At 37.5% G+C, this 22,614-nt stretch overlaps 1 protein-coding gene across 1 annotated transcript in view; it reads right to left on the bottom strand.

Annotated features, from left to right (window-relative positions):
* LOC145985390 (uncharacterized) overlaps positions 1-22,249 on the bottom strand; it is a 28,808-nt gene extending 6,559 nt beyond the window's left edge. The window contains exon 1 of the mRNA XM_083119363.1: positions 22,111-22,249. Coding sequence (XP_082975489.1) covers positions 22,111-22,155 — 45 coding nt within the window. The 5' untranslated portion in view covers positions 22,156-22,249. The remainder of the gene's footprint in view (positions 1-22,110) is intronic.
* Between the last annotated feature and the right edge of the window lie 365 nt (positions 22,250-22,614).

Raw genomic sequence — 22,614 nt, 5'->3', positions numbered from 1 at the left:
CCCTCCACACGCACGCGCGCACAAATGCCCAACTTTGCAGTCCAAACAATTTTAAAATTTGAGAGGACGTACTGGTCTTTAGGGTAAGGGGACAACACATAAAGGCATAAACAGGCAATTTAAGTCTTATTCAAGCAGGAAACGTTTAGATCTCTCTTCAAATATTATAAAAACAAAGCAAAGAAAATTAGGAAAGTTTTAAAAAAATAACTTCATTTTAGTTAATTACTTATAAAAACATAAGCTCGAACCTCTTCAGATTGTTCTCTGTACGTGTATGACGAAGCTCTTATATACAGTGTGTTTTAAAAGTCATCCAGCCGGACCCTGTGGCCGAGTGGTTAGCACATCGCGCTGCGACACAGGGTCCTGGGTTTGAATTCCGCTCGGGCTTGGTTGTTTGTGAATGTGCATTCATCAATTTCATCACTCATCCCCATCTTCGCAAATTAGCCAAAAGGCACAAAAACGCGAAGTAAAACAAACTAAATCAATCAATCAGTCTATCAAAAGTCATCCAGGATTCTAAAAACGTATAAATTTTAAAATTAATGTTTGATGTGGTGTGTCATTCATCGCCAGATCTCCAGCTCGGCACCATTCACGTTCAAACGCTCTTGCAATCTTCGTTTCAATCCGAGAATTACGTTGTGACGTCCGGAATGTTGTGTTCACGTCGTCAAGATCTGTCGGTTTCTGTGCATACACCAGGGTCTTTTCCTACATCGACGCCATCTTGGAATCACGTGATCGCGTAATTACCTGCACACACGTCATTCAGCAGTGTGAGCAGAACAAAATTTTGAATTTTCCTCTGTGTGTGTGTGTGTGTGTGTGTGTGTGTGTGTGTGTGTATATATATATATATATATATATATATATATATATATATATATATATACAGGGTGTATATAAACATGTGTCAGAAACTTTAGGGATTTATTCGTGACATCAAAACAAATACCAAAAAGTTCATATGAACATGGGTCCGAAAATCCTTCGTTAGGGAGGTATGAATGGAATTCCCTGTAGTGACTCCTGGTTGTGTAATGTACCTCAAATGTGCATTTGTACTCACTTTCTTTTGTACAGTTTGGCATGGCATTTGTTTTTTGTTTTTCTCTGATTGTTGTTTGTTTTGTTTTACAGTAACTTCCATCACTACACATCACAACGATGTATTCAGTGTCTGAAATGAAGGATATGCACTACATGTACGGCCTAGCAGATGGGAATGCGGACGCAGCACGTCAACGTTATGCTGAACGTTACCCTGGGAGGCAGTTACCTTGTGCACGAACGTTTGTACGACTACACCAACGCTTGCGAGAGACAGGCACATTTGAGAAGAGAGTTGCAGATGGTGGGAGACCACGCGATGTACGAACGCCTGAGCTTGAAGAACGGGTTCTTCGAACTGTGGATGAAACTCCATCAACCAGTACAAGGAGAATTGCGAGAAGGGAAGGCGTTAATCACATGACGATCTGGAACATGGTGCATGAAAATCTTCTGTACCCGTATCACCTTCAACGGGTGCAAGGATTAAAGGAGGCAGACTTTCAGCCACGAATAAATTTCTGTCAACGCATGTTAGGGCAGTGTGCTGTGTTTCTGCATTTCTTAGCATGTACCTTATTCACTGATGAGGCTTGCTTTTCACGTGATGGGATCTTCAATTATCATAACAATCACATCTGGGCTTATGAAAACCCTCATGCAGTGCTACAAGACAAACATCAACAGAGGTTCAGCCTCAACGTGTGGGGTGGAATCATTCATGATCATCTCATTGGCCCTTACTTCTTTCCTCAACGTCTGACTGGACAAACGTATTTACAGTTTCTCAGACATGAGTTTCTGCATTTACTTGATGATGTATCTCTAGACGTCATCCAACGAATGTGGTTTATGCACGATGGCGCTCCACCGCATTTTACACGGGTAGTTCGCCAGTTTCTCGATAACCAGTTTCCGAACAGATGGATTGGTCGCGGGGGATCCATTGCATGGCCTGCCCGATCGCCAGACTTAAACCCAATGGATTTTTTTCCTTTGGGGACATTTAAAATCCTTGGTGTATTCAACTCCCGTACCCAATGTCGATGTTCTGAGGGAGCGTATCCAACATGGATTTGACCAAATACGGAACACACCAGGAGTTTTCCACAACGTACGGCAAAGTATGGAACGCAGGCTCAGGGGATGCATGGAAGCAGGAGGTGGTCACTTCGAGCAATTTTTGTAAATGGCAATGTGTTTGGTAAATGTCTCATTTTTGTGCCATGAATATTAAATCCTTTCATACCTCCCTAACGAAGGATTTTTGGACCCATGTTCATATGAACTTTTTGTTATGTTTTGATGTCACGAATAAATCCCTAAAGTTTCTGACACATGTTTTTATACACCCTGTATATATATATATATATATATATATATATATATATTGTTGTAATAATCCTATTACTTTAAAGTTCTAGCTTTTTAGAATTCTGCAGGATTTTGATTTTTGATTTGATTTAGTTTATTTTACTTCGCGTTTTGTGGCTCTTGGCTAATTTGCGAAGATGGGGATGAGTGATGAAATGATGAAATTGATGAATGGACATTCACAAACAACCAAGCCCGACCGGGATTCGAACCCGGGACCCTTGGCGTCACAGCGCGATGTGCTAACCACTCGGCCACAGGGTCGGGCTGCAGGATTTTTAAAGCACGCTGTACAGATCTATGAAAGAAGTTTCTCTTATTCAAGTAATCCCCATATGCAAAGTTCCACTACGCCCCTGGATATCACAGATATGTAGAGGTAAGCTGATTGGAAGAAATTTTTAGTTACTTATTTTACTTCCCATCAGTGGCGGCGATTGGGTTCCTAAACCGGGGGGGGGGGGAAGGTGCCAAAACTGGGGGGCAAAGACAGTTTATATCCCTTTGTAGATAAGTGTTAGCGTAGTACGGGGGCAAATGTGGTGAAAAGTAGGGGGGGCATCTGATTTCCCTGTCTGCCACTGCTTCCCATTGTAAAGTTAATTGTAAATATTGCGTTAATTTCTGCAAAAAATTTTAGGCTTCCATTATACTGGCATTTCCTGATAATTGAGCTAAAAAATAAAGTGCGGTCGGGTGGAGATTAGGGAAAATATAGAAGACATTATATGCTAGAGAGAGAGAGATGGAGGTATGGGGGATAGACCTGACCGATTCATACAACGTACCTAACTACCAGGTTTACAAAGATAACATCTGATCTGCTGAAAGGCCTTAGAGAGGTATCAACTTTATCTCGTAATCTACCACGATGGTGTGCTACCTGTACAATAGATATTTATCTACGTTTCTTTCATATAAACAATCATAGATTTCACCTCTGATATGTTATTACGCTTTGGAAATCGATTTCTTACAAATATGGCGTCTGTGAGGTAGAGGAGTTGATATTCCTTGCATAGATATTTAAATATATTTCGTCTGATATAATCGGTGTCTTGGCATAAGTGGAACCAATTGGGATTGGAGTGTAAGAATAATTTCTTGATTCTTTTTTTTCAGTGACGTTGTCTTGATAGAAACGGATTTGTCTGCAGTGGGGGGAAATAGAGTTTGAAACTTAAATTCTATCGATCTTACCGCGATCCAGTTTCAGACTTGCCCTAATTATGCACTTATGTCCCTCATAAGACATGTACAGTCACGGAAACTGTTGAATTTAAATGGCAACATATAAGGTCAATGGAAACGTTACAACCCAGAAGTGTCCCTGACTGTACGTACATAAGGCCTATATCAATTGTAAGAAAATTAAATTATGTCTATTCTGGTTTACTTATTTACAAGTTTTTTTGCTTATCAAATAATATTCATTGAATTTGATTGGTTGAATTGGATTATATAACGTCGCCTTCCTGCCAGTTTTAGCTAACCGCGACGATGGGGATGAATGATGATATAATTAAATGGATGAAGAGACAGTCATAAATATGGACGACAGAACACAATAATTCCTAAAGAGAATTATATTAGCTGTAGGTCAAGTCGCCAGACCGTCGTTAGTCTGCGAAAGGCAGCCCAGTGTAGAATATGGAAGAGAGATTGACACATGGTGTCTTCCGAAGGGGTCACTTGTACCCCAATAATACAGTTAAGAAAAATAAGAAATAGCCTGATAAGAGAAAAGTTCCGTGCAGCATTTGAATTGATGTGTTTGGGTCATTCTTAGAGGATGTCAGAAGACATACTACCAAAGAAAGTAACAGACTGATCTTCCACTATGATAGACTAAGAAAGAACGATCAAAAATTACGTGATTGGAGGGTATTTGAAACATGATGAGAGAAACAACAGATGCTTGAACACAGAGGCGTCTCGTGAACGACATTCAAGAGCATTTCTATATTCTAATTTCTTCATATAGGAGAAGTATTTATTTTACACGAGAGCGCTCAACTAAGCTTATACGTATTACATTTCTTGGATCTGAAGTGACGCATGCATCAATTGTGGGAAAATAATTATTACTTTCTTTCATTTCAGATCCAAGAAATGTAATATAAGCTTAGTTGAGCGCTCTCGTGTAAAATAAATACTTCTCCTATATGAAGAAATTAGAATATAGAAATGCTCATGAATGTCGTCGCAGAGCAAGCTGTCCTTTTTCCCTTAATTGACGCATGCGCAGCATGCACCGCGTGCGGTAACGAGACGTCTCTGAACAGCAGATAAACAGAAAAGCAAAAGATGTGAAAATGGATCCAGAATATGTGTTAAACATTGTTCAACCTGCTAAATAATAATAATAAATACTATGTTACGTTTAAAAAGTTCGTGGTGCTTTTCTTGTATACACGGAAAAGTAAAGGCATTATTTAAAATAGCAACCAACAGATTCAACAAATGCATAAAGAATTTTATACACTTTCTTCTAAACAAAATTATTTTGAATTCTGTACAAGGTTTCTTTGATTGGAGTACAGCAATGCAGAAAATAATGTTATTTATTGCATAGCCCGTGAATTATTGATTGATTTGTTGTTTTAAGTTCACTTTATGCACAGAAAGGCTAATCGGGTCTGGACCTACAGTTTAAAGTGGGATCCGAACCACTAAGTGCCTCCACCGGGTATCGAACCGGGGACTCCTTGATTACAAGGCGACGACGGGGAGGCGCGTGAAATATTAGTCATTATCAACTTTCTATGCGAGATTTTGTTTTCAGATCTTTAGCAATAAATTAACAAGAATGGTCTTAAGAAGAATAAAATAACGAATGCATGTAATAGTAAACCAGCCGTATGAATTAATGATGCAAGAAAATGCATTAAGCTCATGTAACCATGGGCGCCCGCAGGAGGGGCACTTGCCCCCTGAGATTTCTGGAAAGAGTTAATATAATTCGAATGGTAAAATTGTAAAGATATTTTATAACAAAAAGTATTGTTTTTGAGACTTAGAGGCCGTAAGTTACAGCAACTATTATTATTTGAAATATGGTTACATTTAATCTTACACACTCTATTTTACACTGATAATCTAACTATAAAAAGCAGCTTTTTGTTCTACATGAATTAATGTTAAGTATACAGTTATGCAAATTGTATAGATAGACTATACAGAATATGGAAATTACAAATGTATGTAATTTAAATAAAAACATAAGTAGTAGTAGTAGTGATAGTAATGTAATAATATTAATAACAAGAAAAATAAAAACTAATAATGAAAATAATAAAGGTTTCTGTGACTGCCCCCCCAGAGAAAAAATCCTTCGGGCGCCCTTGCATGTAACGCGTTGTTTTCAGCTAATGCATTAAAATGCATTGTGACATTGGTTTCGATCAAAGACGAATCAAGAAATTCCTTCGTGAAAGGCGTTACGGACAGTTTTATCAATTAATATAGTTTTGAAAGTGCGTAAATTAAATTTGATGCATTTTCTTTTATGTGTGTATTATCTGACTTTCTGTTTTGCGGATATTCTCCTTGTCCTTACTTTTCAAAATCATGGCATTTCACACACACGCTAAAAGGAAGAATTAAGTACATTATTTTATTTATGAGCATGAAGGACGGGTCTGCATTCACTTTAACTTTTCATGAATTACTAGCCAAGATAGAAGTAAACTCAAGGACTTCAAAAATGTAATTTGTCGCCCGATAAAATACAGTTTTATTTCTCTTGCAGGGCTATGCTATTACGAGCAAGCTGTTTACATAATACTTAACTAGATAAGTATATCAGTGTAATTGAAATTGAAATTACATGTTTGGAGTTCTCTACATGACTGATCATTTCTTCGTGAAAGGCGTTACCAAACACCTATGACATTTACCGAAATTCGGGGTTAAAAATTCACACAGCACCAGCAAAAAAAATGCCAGATGTGCGACTGTAAAGACAGCGTTTCTGATTATGTACTTCCTTTGTGTTTGTAATTATCTTTCAACTATTCCTGGAGCTCTTAATTCAGTGGTGGAAAAAATACTTTCCCCAAACAGCTTTATTAACAGTAGCCTTATGGAGTAAATGTTCTATCCACGACTGCAGGCGCGTATCTAGCCTATAAATATATTTCGGGTGGTCCAAACCATGTGACCCAGAAATAATAATATAAATGGTTAAATTAAAATAATTATATTAAATAAAATTAAAATAATATTTATTATAATGTAAATTAATTAATATTGTATTGTTATTATTACAGAAATTGACAAAAAGAAAACATTAGAAAGGCGATATAATAGCATTCATTATCTAGCTTATGTGTAGTTAAAATCGCCAAAATGTGTATAAAAACAACTCCCTGGCAAAAAATTTAGTGTCAAATAGATAAAGAATTGAATATTTATTGAATAACAAATAGGTTGTTAGATCCAGTTGATGAAAAGTAAAGTTCCTCATTAATATTTTATGCATTATATCAAAAGTAATTGTGTGCATAAATAGTAGTGTAATTGATGATACAACCAGGACAACTTACAAGTGTAGAAAAGGCGAGGCTATTTGATTGAACAATCAGATTTGCTTACACTTAAAGCAAAGCCAAGAGAGGCCTATACCCCAATTTTTCAGGTGTGATATGCTCTGATTTTTAAGAAATTCTGAATTTCTAGTGTAGAAAAGGCGAGGGCTCAACAGATAGATTTACCCATACTTAAGACAATGGCAAGAGGGGCCTATACCCCAATTTTTCAGGTGTGGAGGTTCGGGTTTAAGTCCTCATAAAATGTGAAGCCTCCCTTGATGGCAAAATGATAATATTGTTGTCTTGTAAACAAAAGGCTCAGGGTTCGAGTCCTGATAAAATATTTAAGATTGAAATACATGTGGCAAAATAATATGTCCACAAGTGAGATTTTGAGAATAATTACTGCTAGTTGATAGCCCCCAGATCTGAAAACCTTCTTTCTCCTCTGCTCAGACAGATTCGGCCATGTGTGTAAAAGTTATATCTGTATGATTGTTGTTTATAAACTTGTCAAAAATATGGTTTTTTTGTATGAAAACATGCAATCCTGAATACAATTCTGGTTTTGTCTTGTTCTGTTAATATAAACACAAGTGAGACTTACAGATTATTTATTGTACAGTTCAAAATCCAATTTTGAATTGTATTTAGTTGATATAGAGATGAGGTTTTAAACCTGGTGAAGTGTGTTGCACATCAGCAAAACTATCACCAAAACCTAGTTACTGCTGTTGTTTGGGTATAAAAGCACCAGCTCAGCTATTAACTGCTGAACCCAACTGATATTTTTATTAAGTATAAAGTTTTGAATTGAAGCCCAGAAAATCTTATATAATAAACAACAAGAAAAAATGCCAAAACAAAAATATTGCAATCAGTGTAATAAAAATATATCTAGTTCTCATTGGGCTAGGCATTGCCGTATTTGTAATTCTAAGAAATGCAGAAAAGCTACTAAATTGTGCCCAAGATGCCATAAAATATTAAGCAAGGCATATTACAAATGGCATAAGTGTAATTCTTATGTACAGTCATCAGCATTGCCCTCACAACCATCCACATCTGGTCTGAAAAGAAGGCATGAAGCCCCTCTTAATGCCAGAGCAGCAAAGCAGCCACGCTATGCACCCATCCATAGTAGTTTTGCTGGCCAATTAAGGGATTATCGGTTTATATCAGAGCCAAGATGTGGTATTCAGAATTTTTTGAACAGTAAAAAACCTGATCTGCAGGCAATTCTAAATGCACAAAATGGCTCTTATAAGCTCTCCCTCAAATTGTTTACACAATATAAGAAGCCAAATGGCACAAAATTTATACAGCCCCACATAACAGAAACTGTACCTGTATATTCAAATGCAAATTCGGACAGAATAATAAGCAGCTTGATAAATCAATTGAATATTAAACACTCTGAATTTGCAGCAAAAGAGTCAGGATGGAGCCTATGCGGCTCATCACACAAGTTATATGTTAATGTTTCTGAATTCAGCTCATTGCAAGGATCTACATATGTGCCATTACCTGCCAATATCAAAAACAAAACAGCCGTGGTTAACATAAAAAATAATGACCAGAAATGCTTCTTGTGGTGTATTTTAGCTGCTTTGTATCCAGTTTCAAGCCATCCTGAGAGAATAAGTTATTACAAACAGCATGAACATGATTTTGACGATGCAATGGAGGGTTTAGAATATCCAATGTCTGTCCAGAATATTGATAAATTTGAAAAAAAGGCCAGACATATCAATGGCAAACAATTATCTATTAATGTTTTTATTTGTTCCACTGGCAATTGCCCGATAGCACCTCTCAGAATCAGTACATTTGATGATGATTCTGCTGTTCCGATTGATCTGCTCTTAATTGAAGGGGATGATACATACCATTATACTCTGATACACAGTCTTGAAGCTTTAGTGAGAACACAACTAGACAAAACTCATAGAATATTTAAGTTGTGCAGAAGATGTTTAACTGTATTTGATGGTCAAAAAATGGTAAAAGGGGTTCGGGAAGAGAATGCAGAAATTGCCAAAAACAAGTTAATTGAGCATCTGAAATACTGTGGCAACCATAAACCTGTTCATATGGTGATGCCCAATCCAAGTGAAAATTGCAAATTCAAAAAGTTTGAAGCCTTGTTGGAACACCCAGCATATATTGTCTGTGATTTTGAATCGAACCTCAAACCTCTTGCATTCTGCAATCCAGATCCTGAAGAATCTGCAATTACACCATACCAGCTACATGAACCTTCCAGTTTTTGTTATATAGTTATACGGGATGGTGTAGCTAGTGAGCCATACTTATATATGGGACCAGATGCCATCAAAAAATTTGCAGATAAAATGGAAAATGAGTGCCGTGACATAGCATCTAACATCTTATTAAAATCAAAGCCTATGTTGCCTTTAACAGAGGAACAGATTGAAGATTTCAACAATGCAGAAAAATGCCCGGTATGTGATTGTGAGTTTTCAGATACAAATATGAAGGTGAAACACCATTCTCATACAGATGGTAAATTCTTAATGGCCCTGTGTAATAGCTGTAATATTCAGATCAAGAGACCAAGATTTGTCCCCATATTTTGCCATGGAGCATCCAATTATGATTTCCATCATTTGATCAGGTACGAGGGGTTTGACAAGCAGAATTTAAACATTTTAGCTGAAAATGATGAGAAATATATATCTATTAGCAAGATAATTAAAGTTGATGGTGTTCCTATTCACATAAGATTTCTTGATTCTTACAGATTTTTATCTGCTGGCCTGCCTACACTGGCCACTCAATTACCTGATGATCAATTCAAAATCACACGTGCCTCGTTTCCAAATCAGGACCTGAAATTAATTAGGCGGAAGGGTGTATATCCATATGACTATGTTACAGATTTTTCTAAATTTGATGAGTGTTCCCTGCCACCACAAGAAGAGTTTTACAGCAAAATCAGAGGATCTGGAATCACTGATGAAGATTATCACCATGCTCAATTGACGTGGAACAATTTAAAATGCAAGACATTTCGTGATTATCACATGGCATATTCGAAACTTGATGTGACCCTCTTAGCTGATATATTCCAGGCATTCAGAAAATCTTCTATGCAAAATTATAAACTGGATCCAATATATTTTTACAGTGCCCCAGGTCTAGCATGGTCTGCAATGTTTTTGAACACTAACATGCATTTGGATCTGATCCAAGATCAAGATATGTATCTGTTTATGGAGAAAGGTATAAGAGGGGGGATGGTGCAATGTTCTCAGAGATATGCCAGAGCAAATAACAAGCATATTCCCAATTATGATGCAGCACGGCCATCAAATTATATAGTATATGTAGATGCAAACAGCCTCTATGGTCATGCCATGATGCAAAAACTGCCATATGCAGGGCTTGAATGGGTTGAAGATTTTAATATTGAAGATCTTCAGGATTTTGATGACAGTAACTATGGCCTCTTCTTAGAGGTTGATCTGGCAATTCCTGATGATTTGCACAATAAATTTTCTGATCTTCCCCCAATTCCCGAGGTTCAGTGTTCACCTGGCTCTAAACAGAAGAAGCTCATGATGACCCTGGAGCCGAAACAAGGATATGTCATATATTACAAAAACCTCCAGTTCCTGATGAAACATGGTGTTCAAGTAACCAAAATTGGAAAAGTTTTGAGGTTCAGGCACTCAGAATGGTTGAAACCATACATTGATACAAACACAGAGCTTCGAACATCTGCAAAGAGCCAATTTGATAAGGGCTTGTTTAAATTGATGGTGAATTCAGTGTATGGCAAAACAATTGAAAATGTCAGAAAACATACCGATATTAAAATAATTACTGACCCCAGCCGGAGCAAAAAATTGGTTGCAAAGCCCAACTTCAATTATAGAAGAATTTATGATGAGCACATGGCACTTTTCAACATGAAAAAAACAAAGATCAAATTTGATAAACCTATTTATGTAGGGGCTGCGATATTGGAATCGTCCAAATTACATATGTTAACATTGTATTATGATGTGCTGAAACCTTTTTATGGTGATCGTGTAAAATTATTGTACATGGACACGGATAGTTTTATTCTTGATATTCAAACAGAAGATGTTTATCAAGATATGTCACAGCCTGAATTGTTTCAATACTTTGATACCAGTGAACATACAATAATTCAACCCCACAACAAAAAGGTGCCTGGCAAGTTAAAAGATGAGACACTTGGTGATGTTATTGTGAAATTTGCTGGGTTAAGTGCCAAGATGTATAGTTTTGAAACATGTGGTGGCGCTGTTGCCAAAAAGGCCAAGGGCATTGGCAGAGTAACTGTTGAAAAAGATCTCCAATTTGAAGATTATGAAAATTGTCTCAAATCCCAGAATTTAATCAAAACATCAGAAAATAGAATTCAGAGTGAGGATCACTTGTTGACTACAAATATTGTAAGAAAAGTGGCCCTGGACCCACATGATGATAAGAGATGCATTTTATCATGTGGCATACATACTTTACCATGGGGTCATTGTGATTTGAAAAGTGGCAAACAATGCCCAATTACAGAGCATGATTTGAAATAAATAAACATGCCTATGAACTTATTTGGGTTCAAAAACAGGCTATTATGGACCTGCCAACACCAGCACCCTCTTCTGATATGCTGTCTAAACTGAGTGGTTTCTTAATTATTCATCTGAACAGCATATTTACAGATAATGATGATGAAACAGGTAAAACATTGTACATATTTAACAATAATTTAAATCATTACCAATTACCTGTAGGTGGGCAATTGCAATTTATTACAACCCCTGAGGGTGATGTCAAGATTTCAGTAGGGAGAAATATTTATAGAATTAAGCACTCAAACATGATTTCTGGCACTGTATATACTGTTTCTGCTGGTGACTGCTTATATATTGAGGTCCCTGGATCCTATGACAAGCTTATACCCTTTTTTATAGAATTAAGAATCAGATACTCTATAATAAATAACCATTAAAACAAAAATGCCTAATGATATATTTGGCCATACAAGGCATGAAGATCACAGTGATGAGATTCTGATGCTTGATGTCAGAGTCAAAAAATTAAGAAGTGATTTACAAGCTTTGCAAACTACACTGAATGCCAGTCTTCAATTAGAAATTACAAATTTACAATCACAATGCATGGAACCTCTTATTAAAATTGACTCAGAACTCAAAGTGCTGCTTCAAAAATATACTGATTTGGCCACATTGGATAATTTTCAAAGTTTAGAAGAAGCTGTAGCAGCTCTTCAAGCCAAATTTAAGACCCAGGCTACCAACTCTGAGCAATTGAAACAGCAATTGGAAGAGCAGATAAATAATGTCCAGACACAGCTCCAAACAATTGTCAAAAGCATAAAATCACAAGAAGATTTTGATCTAGTGATTTCCACTCTAAAGGAACAGATTCAATCACTCCAAATACCTAATCTGGACCCTCTGAACAATGCCATAGCCGAGGTTAAAGAAAAAATTGAGACACTTGAAAATTTTATGAACAATTTGCCATCTTCTGATGCTTTGAGTGCAATAACTCGGAGTGTTGCCAACATTAAGCTGCAACTTGAAACATATGAAGATTTTGGAAAAATTCAAAGTACCATAACCCATCTTGAAGGTACAATAGCAACAGTGCAAAGTGATTTGACAAATGTACTAGAATCCCGCCTACCCGGTATTGTAGACACACTTGTCAGTGTCCAGCACCAAATCACAAAGCTTGAAAACCTCAACACTGAATCTGAACTATCTCATTTTCATCACTTGATCGATGATATCCAAACAAAACTTGAAATTTTACAACAATCCACACCCACTCAGGCAGATATAGCCCTGCTCCAAAATGCTATGCAAAATGTGGCTGATGCTTCTGAATTAAACAATGTAAAATTGGCACTTGAATCTTTGCAAAATACAGTATCAAATCTTCCTACATCACAGGAACTTAAAAATATTAAGAGGGCAGTGAATAGGATATTGAAATCAGAAGATATCAAGAATATCCAGACAGAGATCAAACATCTCACTCAGACAGTGGCCACTCTACCAACCAATCAACATATTAATGAACTGCATGCCCTGTTTGAGGATATCAGAAGACAGGTCCATGATCTTACTGCTCAAAATTCAAAATTGGCAGTTGTTGAAAATTTGCAACAAATTGTAGCTAATATCAAGCAACAGCTAGGGACCATGGAATCCAATCAAGCAAATGCTCTATCTGTTTTTGCCACCCAGCTTCAAGAAATTGTGCAACAATACAAGAAACTTGCTGTGGACATAAGAATCAAGCCTGGGCACGATGAGATTGTTAGGACCATCAATGAGCACCTTGAATCTGTAACAAGCAGATTGCTCACAGCAGAAAAAGAAATAACCGGCATAATCGAGAATCCAAAACATACAGTAATTCTTGAATTGTACAGCATCCCCAACAAAGAATATGATTCACCATTTACACCAGGTGGCAAAATATATATGCTGTCCCCTGCACAATTTTATTACCAGTTTTTTGTTGGGGGCACATTGAGACCAATCAAAATCAAATATTGGCTTCAACCACAGGCACACCACTACCCTACCTTATCAATAACAAATGCTGATAACAAACCAAAAATCACCAGTGTAGAATTAGAGGATTTTACAGATCCCAATACATTAGAAACAGCATATGTTGAAGATGATGGATCTCTGGAATTTCATATACAAATAGGAGACAAATTATATTTGGAAAATCCTGTAGTATCAGCTGCTGAACACCCCATAGTTGCAATATTCTTGTTTACATATTATGTCTAGACAAATTATTGTTGATGAATTACACAGACAAGCCAGACATAATTATAAGAGACTGCCAGTAGTCACAAAGGGCATAGATGATTTATGGCAGAGCGACTTGATTGAGTTGTCAAGTGGACAGTTGAAAAACTTAGACAAAATCAACAAGGGCTACAAGTATCTACTCACTGTGATAGACACATTTTCAAAATTTGCATGGGCTGTGCCACTCAAATCCAAGACTGGAACATGTGTTACAGAAGCCATCAGAACAATAATCAATCAGAGTGGAAGATCACCGCGCTATTTGCAAACAGATAATGGCAAAGAATTTTATAATTCAGTGTTTCAACAATTTATTAAAAGCCAGGCAATACAACATTACTCGAGTTACAGTGACCTCAAGGCCTCAATTGTAGAGAGATTCAACAGAACCTTAAAAAATCTTATGTATAAACAATTTACACTTCAAGGTAATTATAAATGGATTAATATTCTTCCAGAACTTCTACATAAATATAACAACTCGGTCCATTCCACAATCAACATGAAACCCTCTGAAGTAACTTCATCTGATGAGCAAAAATTGATCAGCACTGTTTATTATCCTAGATACCAGCCAACAACAAGAAAGGCCAAATACAGGGTGGGTGATCAAGTAAGAATCAGCAAATATAAGGACTTATTCAAAAGAGGCTTTACGAGAAACTGGAGCACTGAATTATTTACAGTGGTTCAAGTTAAACCTGGGACCCTTAACACATATATAATACAAGATCACCGAGGAGAAATTCTCAAAGGCAGATTCTATGAAGAAGAGCTCAGCAAAACTAAACAGCCTGACACATATCTCATAGAAAAAATCATCCGCAGAAAAGGCAACAAGTTACTTGTCAAATGGCTGGGTCATCCGGAAAACAGCTGGATCGATGCAAACAAAATAATAATATGAGCACCTGGGATGTTATAAAAAGGCTGCCAGAACCTGAACAACAGAATAAGAGAAATGGCAAATTGCTGCCTGATAATATTAGGTGTCTTATTGTTGGGCCATCTGCTTGTGGTAAAACTACACTAATGGTTGATAATTTTTTATTGGCACCCAACTGGTTAGACTGGAAAAACAGGCACTTGTATGTCTTTTCTAAGAGCTTGGAACAATTAAAATATCAGCAGCTGATGAAGCTATATGATGGATTGGATATTGCCACTTTTGAACCAGATGTTAAGCCACTTGATGAATGTCTCGATAATTCTGTTGTTGTGTTTGATGACATTATACTGGATAATCAAAACAAGGTTAGAAATTTTTTTACACAGGGCCGACACAAAAACATAGATTGCTTCTACCTGGCACAGACTTTTTCTAAAATTCCGAAGCAGCTGATCCGAGACAACAGCAATTTTATATGTGTGTTTCATCAAGATCATACCAACCTCAAACACATACATGATGAATATGTAGGTGGGGACTTGAGCTACAATGATTTTTCCAAGTTTTGCAGTAGGTGCTGGAACCAGGACAGTTATGGGTTTGTCACAATTGATATGACAAGAACACCCAATAGTGGCAAATACAGAAATAAAATCAACAATTTTCTAGACATTGAAACATAAATAAATAACCATGAAAAGGCCAATCATTGATGATCTTAAATTAAGAGATTATCTTGTAAAAAGATTTAAGGGATGGAAATCAGAAAACCGTGGAATCTATGAAAAACACAAACAAGCAGAACAGCCTGTAATTGATGCTATTAGTGAATTAGGTAAGAATATCAAAACTGTTACAGAGCAAAATCAAAATTTGATCACAGAGCTTGTACCTGTAGCTGCTAGGAACATTTTAGATTATCCATTCACCCCACTTTCCAGTATTCATACACCTAGTCCAGTTGCTCCTAGAAGAATTGAAGCTACACAGGATCCTATTGAATTGGGTCTTCTTGCTCAAAAATATTTAAGCACACCTAAAGACAATAAAGATGAAGTTTTTGGCTTATATGCTGACACAGAGCTTGATGGTAGCATCATACATAGAATTGGCAATTTCAGAGTAACATTTATGGGAGATGATATAATTGTTTATTCAGAATCTCGTCTCGGAGAAAAAGGTGCTTTTGTTAAATATCCCGGAACACCTGGATTGTGGGAACTGATGACTAGGAAAAGGCCTGGCAGCTATACAGATCAAGATTATGAGGATTACAAAGAAATATTAATAAAATCAGATGCTCTATACCAGAACAATGATCCCACACAAAAAAGAGTCAAGTCTAGCAGTGGAGCAAAATACAACAATTTAATCAAGCCCATATGGTCACAGATCAAGACTGGCAGTGGAATCAAACAATACAACACCCTGCCTAAAGAATTTGTGTGGGTTGATGATGTCAGGAAACTTGTAGATAGGTTATTGGTGATAGCTGGGGAGGAAAATGCTGGGAACCACAATTTCTACAATGAAAAGGTTGGAATTATGGACATGATAAGCACAAAATTGTCTAATTTTATAGTGAATGACCCTAAGGGGATTGGATATCTTATAAAAATTATTAATACTCTACCACCTAAATTTTGGAATATTTCTGAGGGTCGGGGGCTGGTTAATGACATCATAAACAAGCTGCCATTTGAACTACACATTCCAGGTTATCAGTATTGTGGTCCAGGCACAAAATTGGATCATAGATTAAACAGAGGTGATCCTGGTGTTAATCCCCTCGATGCTGCTTGTAGAGACCATGACATAGCATACAACACACATTCTGATCTTGACAAGAGACATGTTGCAGACAAGAAATTAGAAGAGGCTGCATTTGGTAGATTTGTAAGCAAAGATGCTTCTTTGAGTGAGAGAATAGCAGCATTGGGAACCACCATAGCTATGAGCACCAAACAAAAACTGGGGTGGGGTTTGTGAATATGTATATAATAAACATACAATGAAGGCCAAGGGTGTTATGTATCAGATACCTTATGCAGGTCTCAAATCTCTTAAAACTATTGACAGTCTTTTGACCAAAAAGCAGCGCAAGGAAAAAAGCTCTTGTATTGCAAAGGGACATGGGATGAAATTGTTGCTTAGTACCCCCCAATTAAAAAAATTACAGCAATCAAGAAAAAATCACATGTGGGGGGTTTCATATTTACCATCCCTGCTATTTTAGCAGCACTTGGGGCTGTTGGGAGCTTGGCCGGGGGATCAGCTGCCATAGCAAAAACAGTAATAGATGCCAAGAAAAATAGGGCAGAATTAGATGAGCAGAGGCGCCATAACCTGGCCATGGAAAAACAAGGCAAAGGTGTTAAGAGAGCCATGAATAAGTTTAAAAAAAACAAGAGCCGCTTACAAACCAAGATATTGAAGCTTTAATCAAGCCACTGGGCATCAAACATTTTAGGGGTGTGTACATGTCTGATTCTTTACCAGAACAACCACTCAACAAAGAGTGTGGCATTGTTAATTTGGATAAGTACAAAAATCAGGGCACTCACTGGATCTGCTATCTTAAATATTTAAAAAATGAGGCATTTGTGTTTGATTCATTTGGAGGTGTTCCACCTGAAAATTTAATAAAATATCTAAATTTAGCTAATCTTTATTACAATAATGCCCGTGTTCAAAACTTCAAAGATGTTAATTGCGGACATTTGTGTTTATCTGTTCTCAGATATATGTCTCAAATAAATAAACCATCAATTGAAGATTTTCAAAAGGCCTTGTGGTATCTGAAACATCATGGGGGTATTCCATCTCACCAGCCAAAATTCAATATTGAAACTCAAATTGCATGATGATATAGTGTATCCCAAAACAATAGCTCTCAGAGCATTTTACGGCATGTACTTAATCCCTAATATTACGCACCACAACAACAAAATTGCTGTAGGGGATCAAAAAATTGTCATCACTCCAGGGCAATATAATCTCTCCACTCTAAATGCTCAATTACCCAGAGGTGTGGTGTTAAGTCAAAATTCTGTCACTCACAGAGTAGAGATTGTATCTGCTACAGAGACAGTGGATCTGGGTACTATAGGAGAGCTGTTAGGCTTTGAGAACAACACAAAACTCGAAGCGGCCATCAAACACACTGCTATGAATATACCCAAATTCTTAGCCATAGAGACTCTGAATATTCACTGTAATGTGGCCGAGGGTATGATCACCAAATCAAATGGCATAGGCACTCACAAACAAACTGGCATCATTGCAACATTCAAACCTAATTCCGAATTCATGGAGCCAATCATCTACAATCCATCCCCAACATTATATTTTCCTGTGTGCCATAACAGAATAGATTACATTGAATTGATGGTCACTAATGAAAAAGAAGAATTAGTTGATTTTGCTGGAGCCACAACAACTGCAATCATAGAGATTAACATTTAAATAAAAATACATACAATGGAAAATATTGAGAGTTATGAGCTACAATCATTCCCCCCAAACAGGAGGACATTTGCAAATTTAAATCAACCCAACACAGAAATTGAGGTTGATCTTGATGTAGGGGATGGCTTTATACACCCCCACAGAGCAGATCTATACATCAAATTTGATGTTGTAAAGCTCGATGGAACAGATTATCCGGCAAATTCAAATATAAGATTGGTGGACAATTTTGTGCCGCATCTGTTCTCTGAAATTGAGATCAGAAAGCATGGCGTTGTTATAAACAGAGTGGATTATCCCGGCATTACCTCCACAGCTTTGGCCACACTAAAATTATCCAAAACCGAAGCTTCTTACTACAAAATAGCTGGATTTGAAGCTGGTGATAAGATATTATCTAAGAACCACACAGTGCTGTTCCCCATGCGCCTGTTGCCAGGATTCTTCTCGGATTACAAAGATATTATGTGGAAGGGTGGTTTAAGAATTACATTTAGAAGAGCTGCAAATGATAACAATGCTTTGATGAGGTACAGCACATTAAACCCTACAGGAGAAGCTCTGCCTAATACCTTACCAGATGCAGGCAAATGCATTATTCAGACTATGGAGCTAAGAATCCCTATTGTTGAATATGAGGCCAGTTATGCTCTTAAATACAAAGCTGATATAATAAAAAATCCACAGATTCCTTTACAATTTTATACATATCAATGCGTACAGAAGCCCGCATCTGGTTCTTATTATGAGTTTGATGCTACAAACTCATTCTCCAGTATACAATACGACATGCCTGATTTTGTGGTGGTACTGTTTCAGAATGGAAGACACAACAATCAGGAAAAAAATTCAAGTAGATTTGATAACTGCAACATCAAGAACATATATCTTAAAAATGGCAGAAATGAGGTCTTTCCTAGAGAAAATTACAATTTAGACATTTCCAAGGATGATTTTCTTAAATTATATGAGGCATTTTCGGCATTCAAAAGGGTCACTACGGGCAATACTGATATGTATTACACTCCAGATGAATTCAAAGCACAGAGACCCATGTTTGTCATCAACACCTCAAAAAGAAAACAGGTTGTGGTGAATGACCGGACAAACATTAAAATTATCTGTGAATTCCATGAGGCTTTACCTGATGACACCATATGTAGTGTTATTCTCATAGGTGAAAAATCATATGTTTATGACGTAAGAAATGAGAGGGTCACAGAGCAATTCTAGAAGATATTTGCTCTATTGTCCTGTTGTACAACACACAAACCTCAGCTGTATATCAGCTAGCAGTGAATATCTTATGTGTGGGCAGTTGTATATATTTCAATCTTATACAGGACTCGAACCCAAAGCCCCTGATTACAATGCCACAATATTAGCACGTCTCCAAATGGAATATGCCCACATTTTACCGGCTTCTGAAGACCTTGATACAGACAAAATTGGATTTTGTTTCTGTCATAATATTTTCCAAGTCTTTGCCTAGGCTCATATTATCAGAACAGAATTGCTTTCAACATGAAGAGGGGCAGTTCATTGCCACTGGGTCAGAAAATATGTATCTTTGTCTCAATCTTTGTTACATTTTCCTTGTTACAGACATGTTACACGCACAGAAAGATTAATGGCCTCTTCAGTGAATCGCACAGAAAAATCATTATTATTCCCTTCTAGCGTGTAGATTTTATCTCTTGCGTGCCGGCAAGGCATGGAGGCAATTAATTATGCCTACCCACTTTTCTTCTATTGTATTGAGCAAGTGGTTATAAAACATGAGGAAATAAGAAAATTGAGAAATTCAGTTTTTGTACAATATATTGTTGTAAAACATTTTTTACCAGGTTTTCAGATCTGGGGGCTATCAACTAGCAGTAATTATTCTCAAAATCTCACTTGTGGACATATTATTTTGCCACATGTATTTCAATCTTAAATATTTTATCAGGACTCGAACCCTGAGCCTTTTGTTTACAAGACAACAATATTATCATTTTGCCATCAAGGGAGGCTTCACATTTTATGAGGACTTAAACCCGAACCTCCACACCTGAAAAATTGGGGTATAGGCCCCTCTTGCCATTGTCTTAAGTATGGGTAAATCTATCTGTTGAGCCCTCGCCTTTTCTACACTAGAAATTCAGAATTTCTTAAAAATCAGAGCATATCACACCTGAAAAATTGGGGTATAGGCCTCTCTTGGCTTTGTTTTAAGTGTAAGCAAATCTGATTGTTCAATCAAATAGCCTCGCCTTTTCTACACTTGTAAGTTGTCCTGGTTGTATCATCAATTACACTACTATAAATCTTCTTTGGTACTGTCATTCCAAGCGGTATGATCCCAATATAATCATTGCCTTCCAATAAGTTTGGCGGGAAAAATAAGCATCGATTATACAGGGTGTTCCAAAATGATCTTTACAACTTTGATCACGTATATTTCAGAAATAGGGATTGGTAGAAAGGTGCGGTTTGCGGCAGAATGTTCACACACAACTTTTTGTTTTTGCAGGTTAGTTATTGACGAAATGGCCACCCCCCAGCAGATGGCACAGTGTGTGGAATGGTGGATTAGAGACCAGATCTGACACCCAGGTCCAGCGGAACTTCCGGTCACGTCCTACCATCAGACAGTGGTACACGAAGTTCAAGGAATCCGGAAGTGTCATGAAGAGAACGAGTTCTGGGCATCCCAGCATGAGTGATGCAGATGTGGAACGGGTGCAACAGGCATTTACGCGGAGCCCAACCAAATCAATCCGTCAAGCATCTCGCCAGTTGCAGCTACCAACAACCACGGTGCACAGGGTGCTACACAAGAGACTGAAGCTTCATGCCTACAAGGTGCAACTGCTGCATGCGATTCAACCTAATGACAGATCCAATCGCAAACACTTTGCAATTGAGATTCTGAGTCGCATCGACGATAACCCAGACTTTCTGTAAAAGGTGATGTTCACGGACGAAGCTTGCTTTCATGTGTCCGGGAAGGTAAACCGACACAATGTAAGGATCTGGTGCTCTGCGAACCCCCACTTTAGCCTGGAAATTGTGCGCGACAGCCCAAAGGTCAACGTGTGATGTGGTCTGCTTCATGACCGCGTGGTGGGACCGTTTTTCTTTGCAGAGTCGTCAATAACCTCGACTGTGTATCTGGACATGTTGGAACAGTTTGTATTTCCACAGGTTGAAGAACTGCAACCTGACATGCTGCAGCAGGATGGTGCCCCTCCTCACTGGACCTTGATCGTTAGGTAGGCTTTGAACGATACATTTCCAGGTCGCTTGATTGGCAGAGAAGGACCCATTCCCTGGCCCCCAAGGTCTCCAGATATAACCCCATTAGATTTTTTTTCTTTGAGGCTTTGTTAAGGATACTGTCTACCGGGGACCGGTGCAGGACCTGCAGGAACTGCGAGCTCGCATCAGAGCAGCAATTGCACACGTTAATGAGGACATGCTAGGCCGGACATGGGTGGAACTGGAATATCGCTTAGATATCCTGCGTGCTACAGATGGCGCACACATCGAACTCTGTTAAACGGCTACTAAAACTTTAGGTGTGTGTGAACATTCTGCCGCAAACCGCACCTTTCTAGCAATCCCCATTTCTGAAATATACGTGTTCGAAGTTGTAAAGATCATTTTGGAACACCCTGTACAACAAATGCTAAACAAATTATTTTCATTACTTAATTTTAGTACTTGGTAGGTCTTTCGGGAGGCCAGGACCCCTTGGTCGGAACATTAATTAGCTATTAGTTTAATTTGTTTGAATATTATAAATAATTGAATGTTTCGGAAAGAAGTACCTATTTCGCATGTCTTTCCAACACGACAAGCCACTGCAGTGCTATATTATAAGTGTAACGGTTAGAGTTTCTTTTCTTGAAAAAGCTAAATATTTACATGTAAAAAAATTACTTACAATGGCACTCAGTAATAAAAGCACCTTTCTTCCGACTATCAACATAATGCAAGTTGCACTTCCTTACGGCTATCTTGTACTTGTAAGGCGATATACAACATTGGATTAACTAGCTAAGACTACGTGATCCACAAGCAAACAGAGCTCGGACATTCTTATATTCCATAAAAAGATAACGGCATGATTCAAGCTTTCTAACTTGACAGCAGTCGTAAATGTGGATTACAGCATTGTGTGTGTTGTCTTGGGAGTCAGGTGGACTTCGCGGAAGTGACGTCATTGAGTTTTTTGACTACTGCGGCAAGATTGAGCATTAAAAAAAAACTTTTTGCACATATTATAATCAGGTACTACATGCCTAATTTTTAAGAATTTATTCTCACATGTTTTAGTATCAATTATGGGCAGATTTCTCGTAAGGAAATATTTCAGTGTTTTCATAAATGTCTTATTATGTTTAATTATTCAAATAAATATAATTTCTTAGATCACCACATAAAACCA

Source organism: Lepisma saccharinum, chromosome 3, assembly GCF_977018435.1.
Source record: "Lepisma saccharinum chromosome 3, izLepSacc3.1, whole genome shotgun sequence".
Taxonomy (NCBI): domain Eukaryota; kingdom Metazoa; phylum Arthropoda; class Insecta; order Zygentoma; family Lepismatidae; genus Lepisma; species Lepisma saccharinum.
The sequence above is the reverse complement of the archived record's forward strand: the minus strand, read 5'-3'. Positions and strand labels throughout refer to the sequence as shown.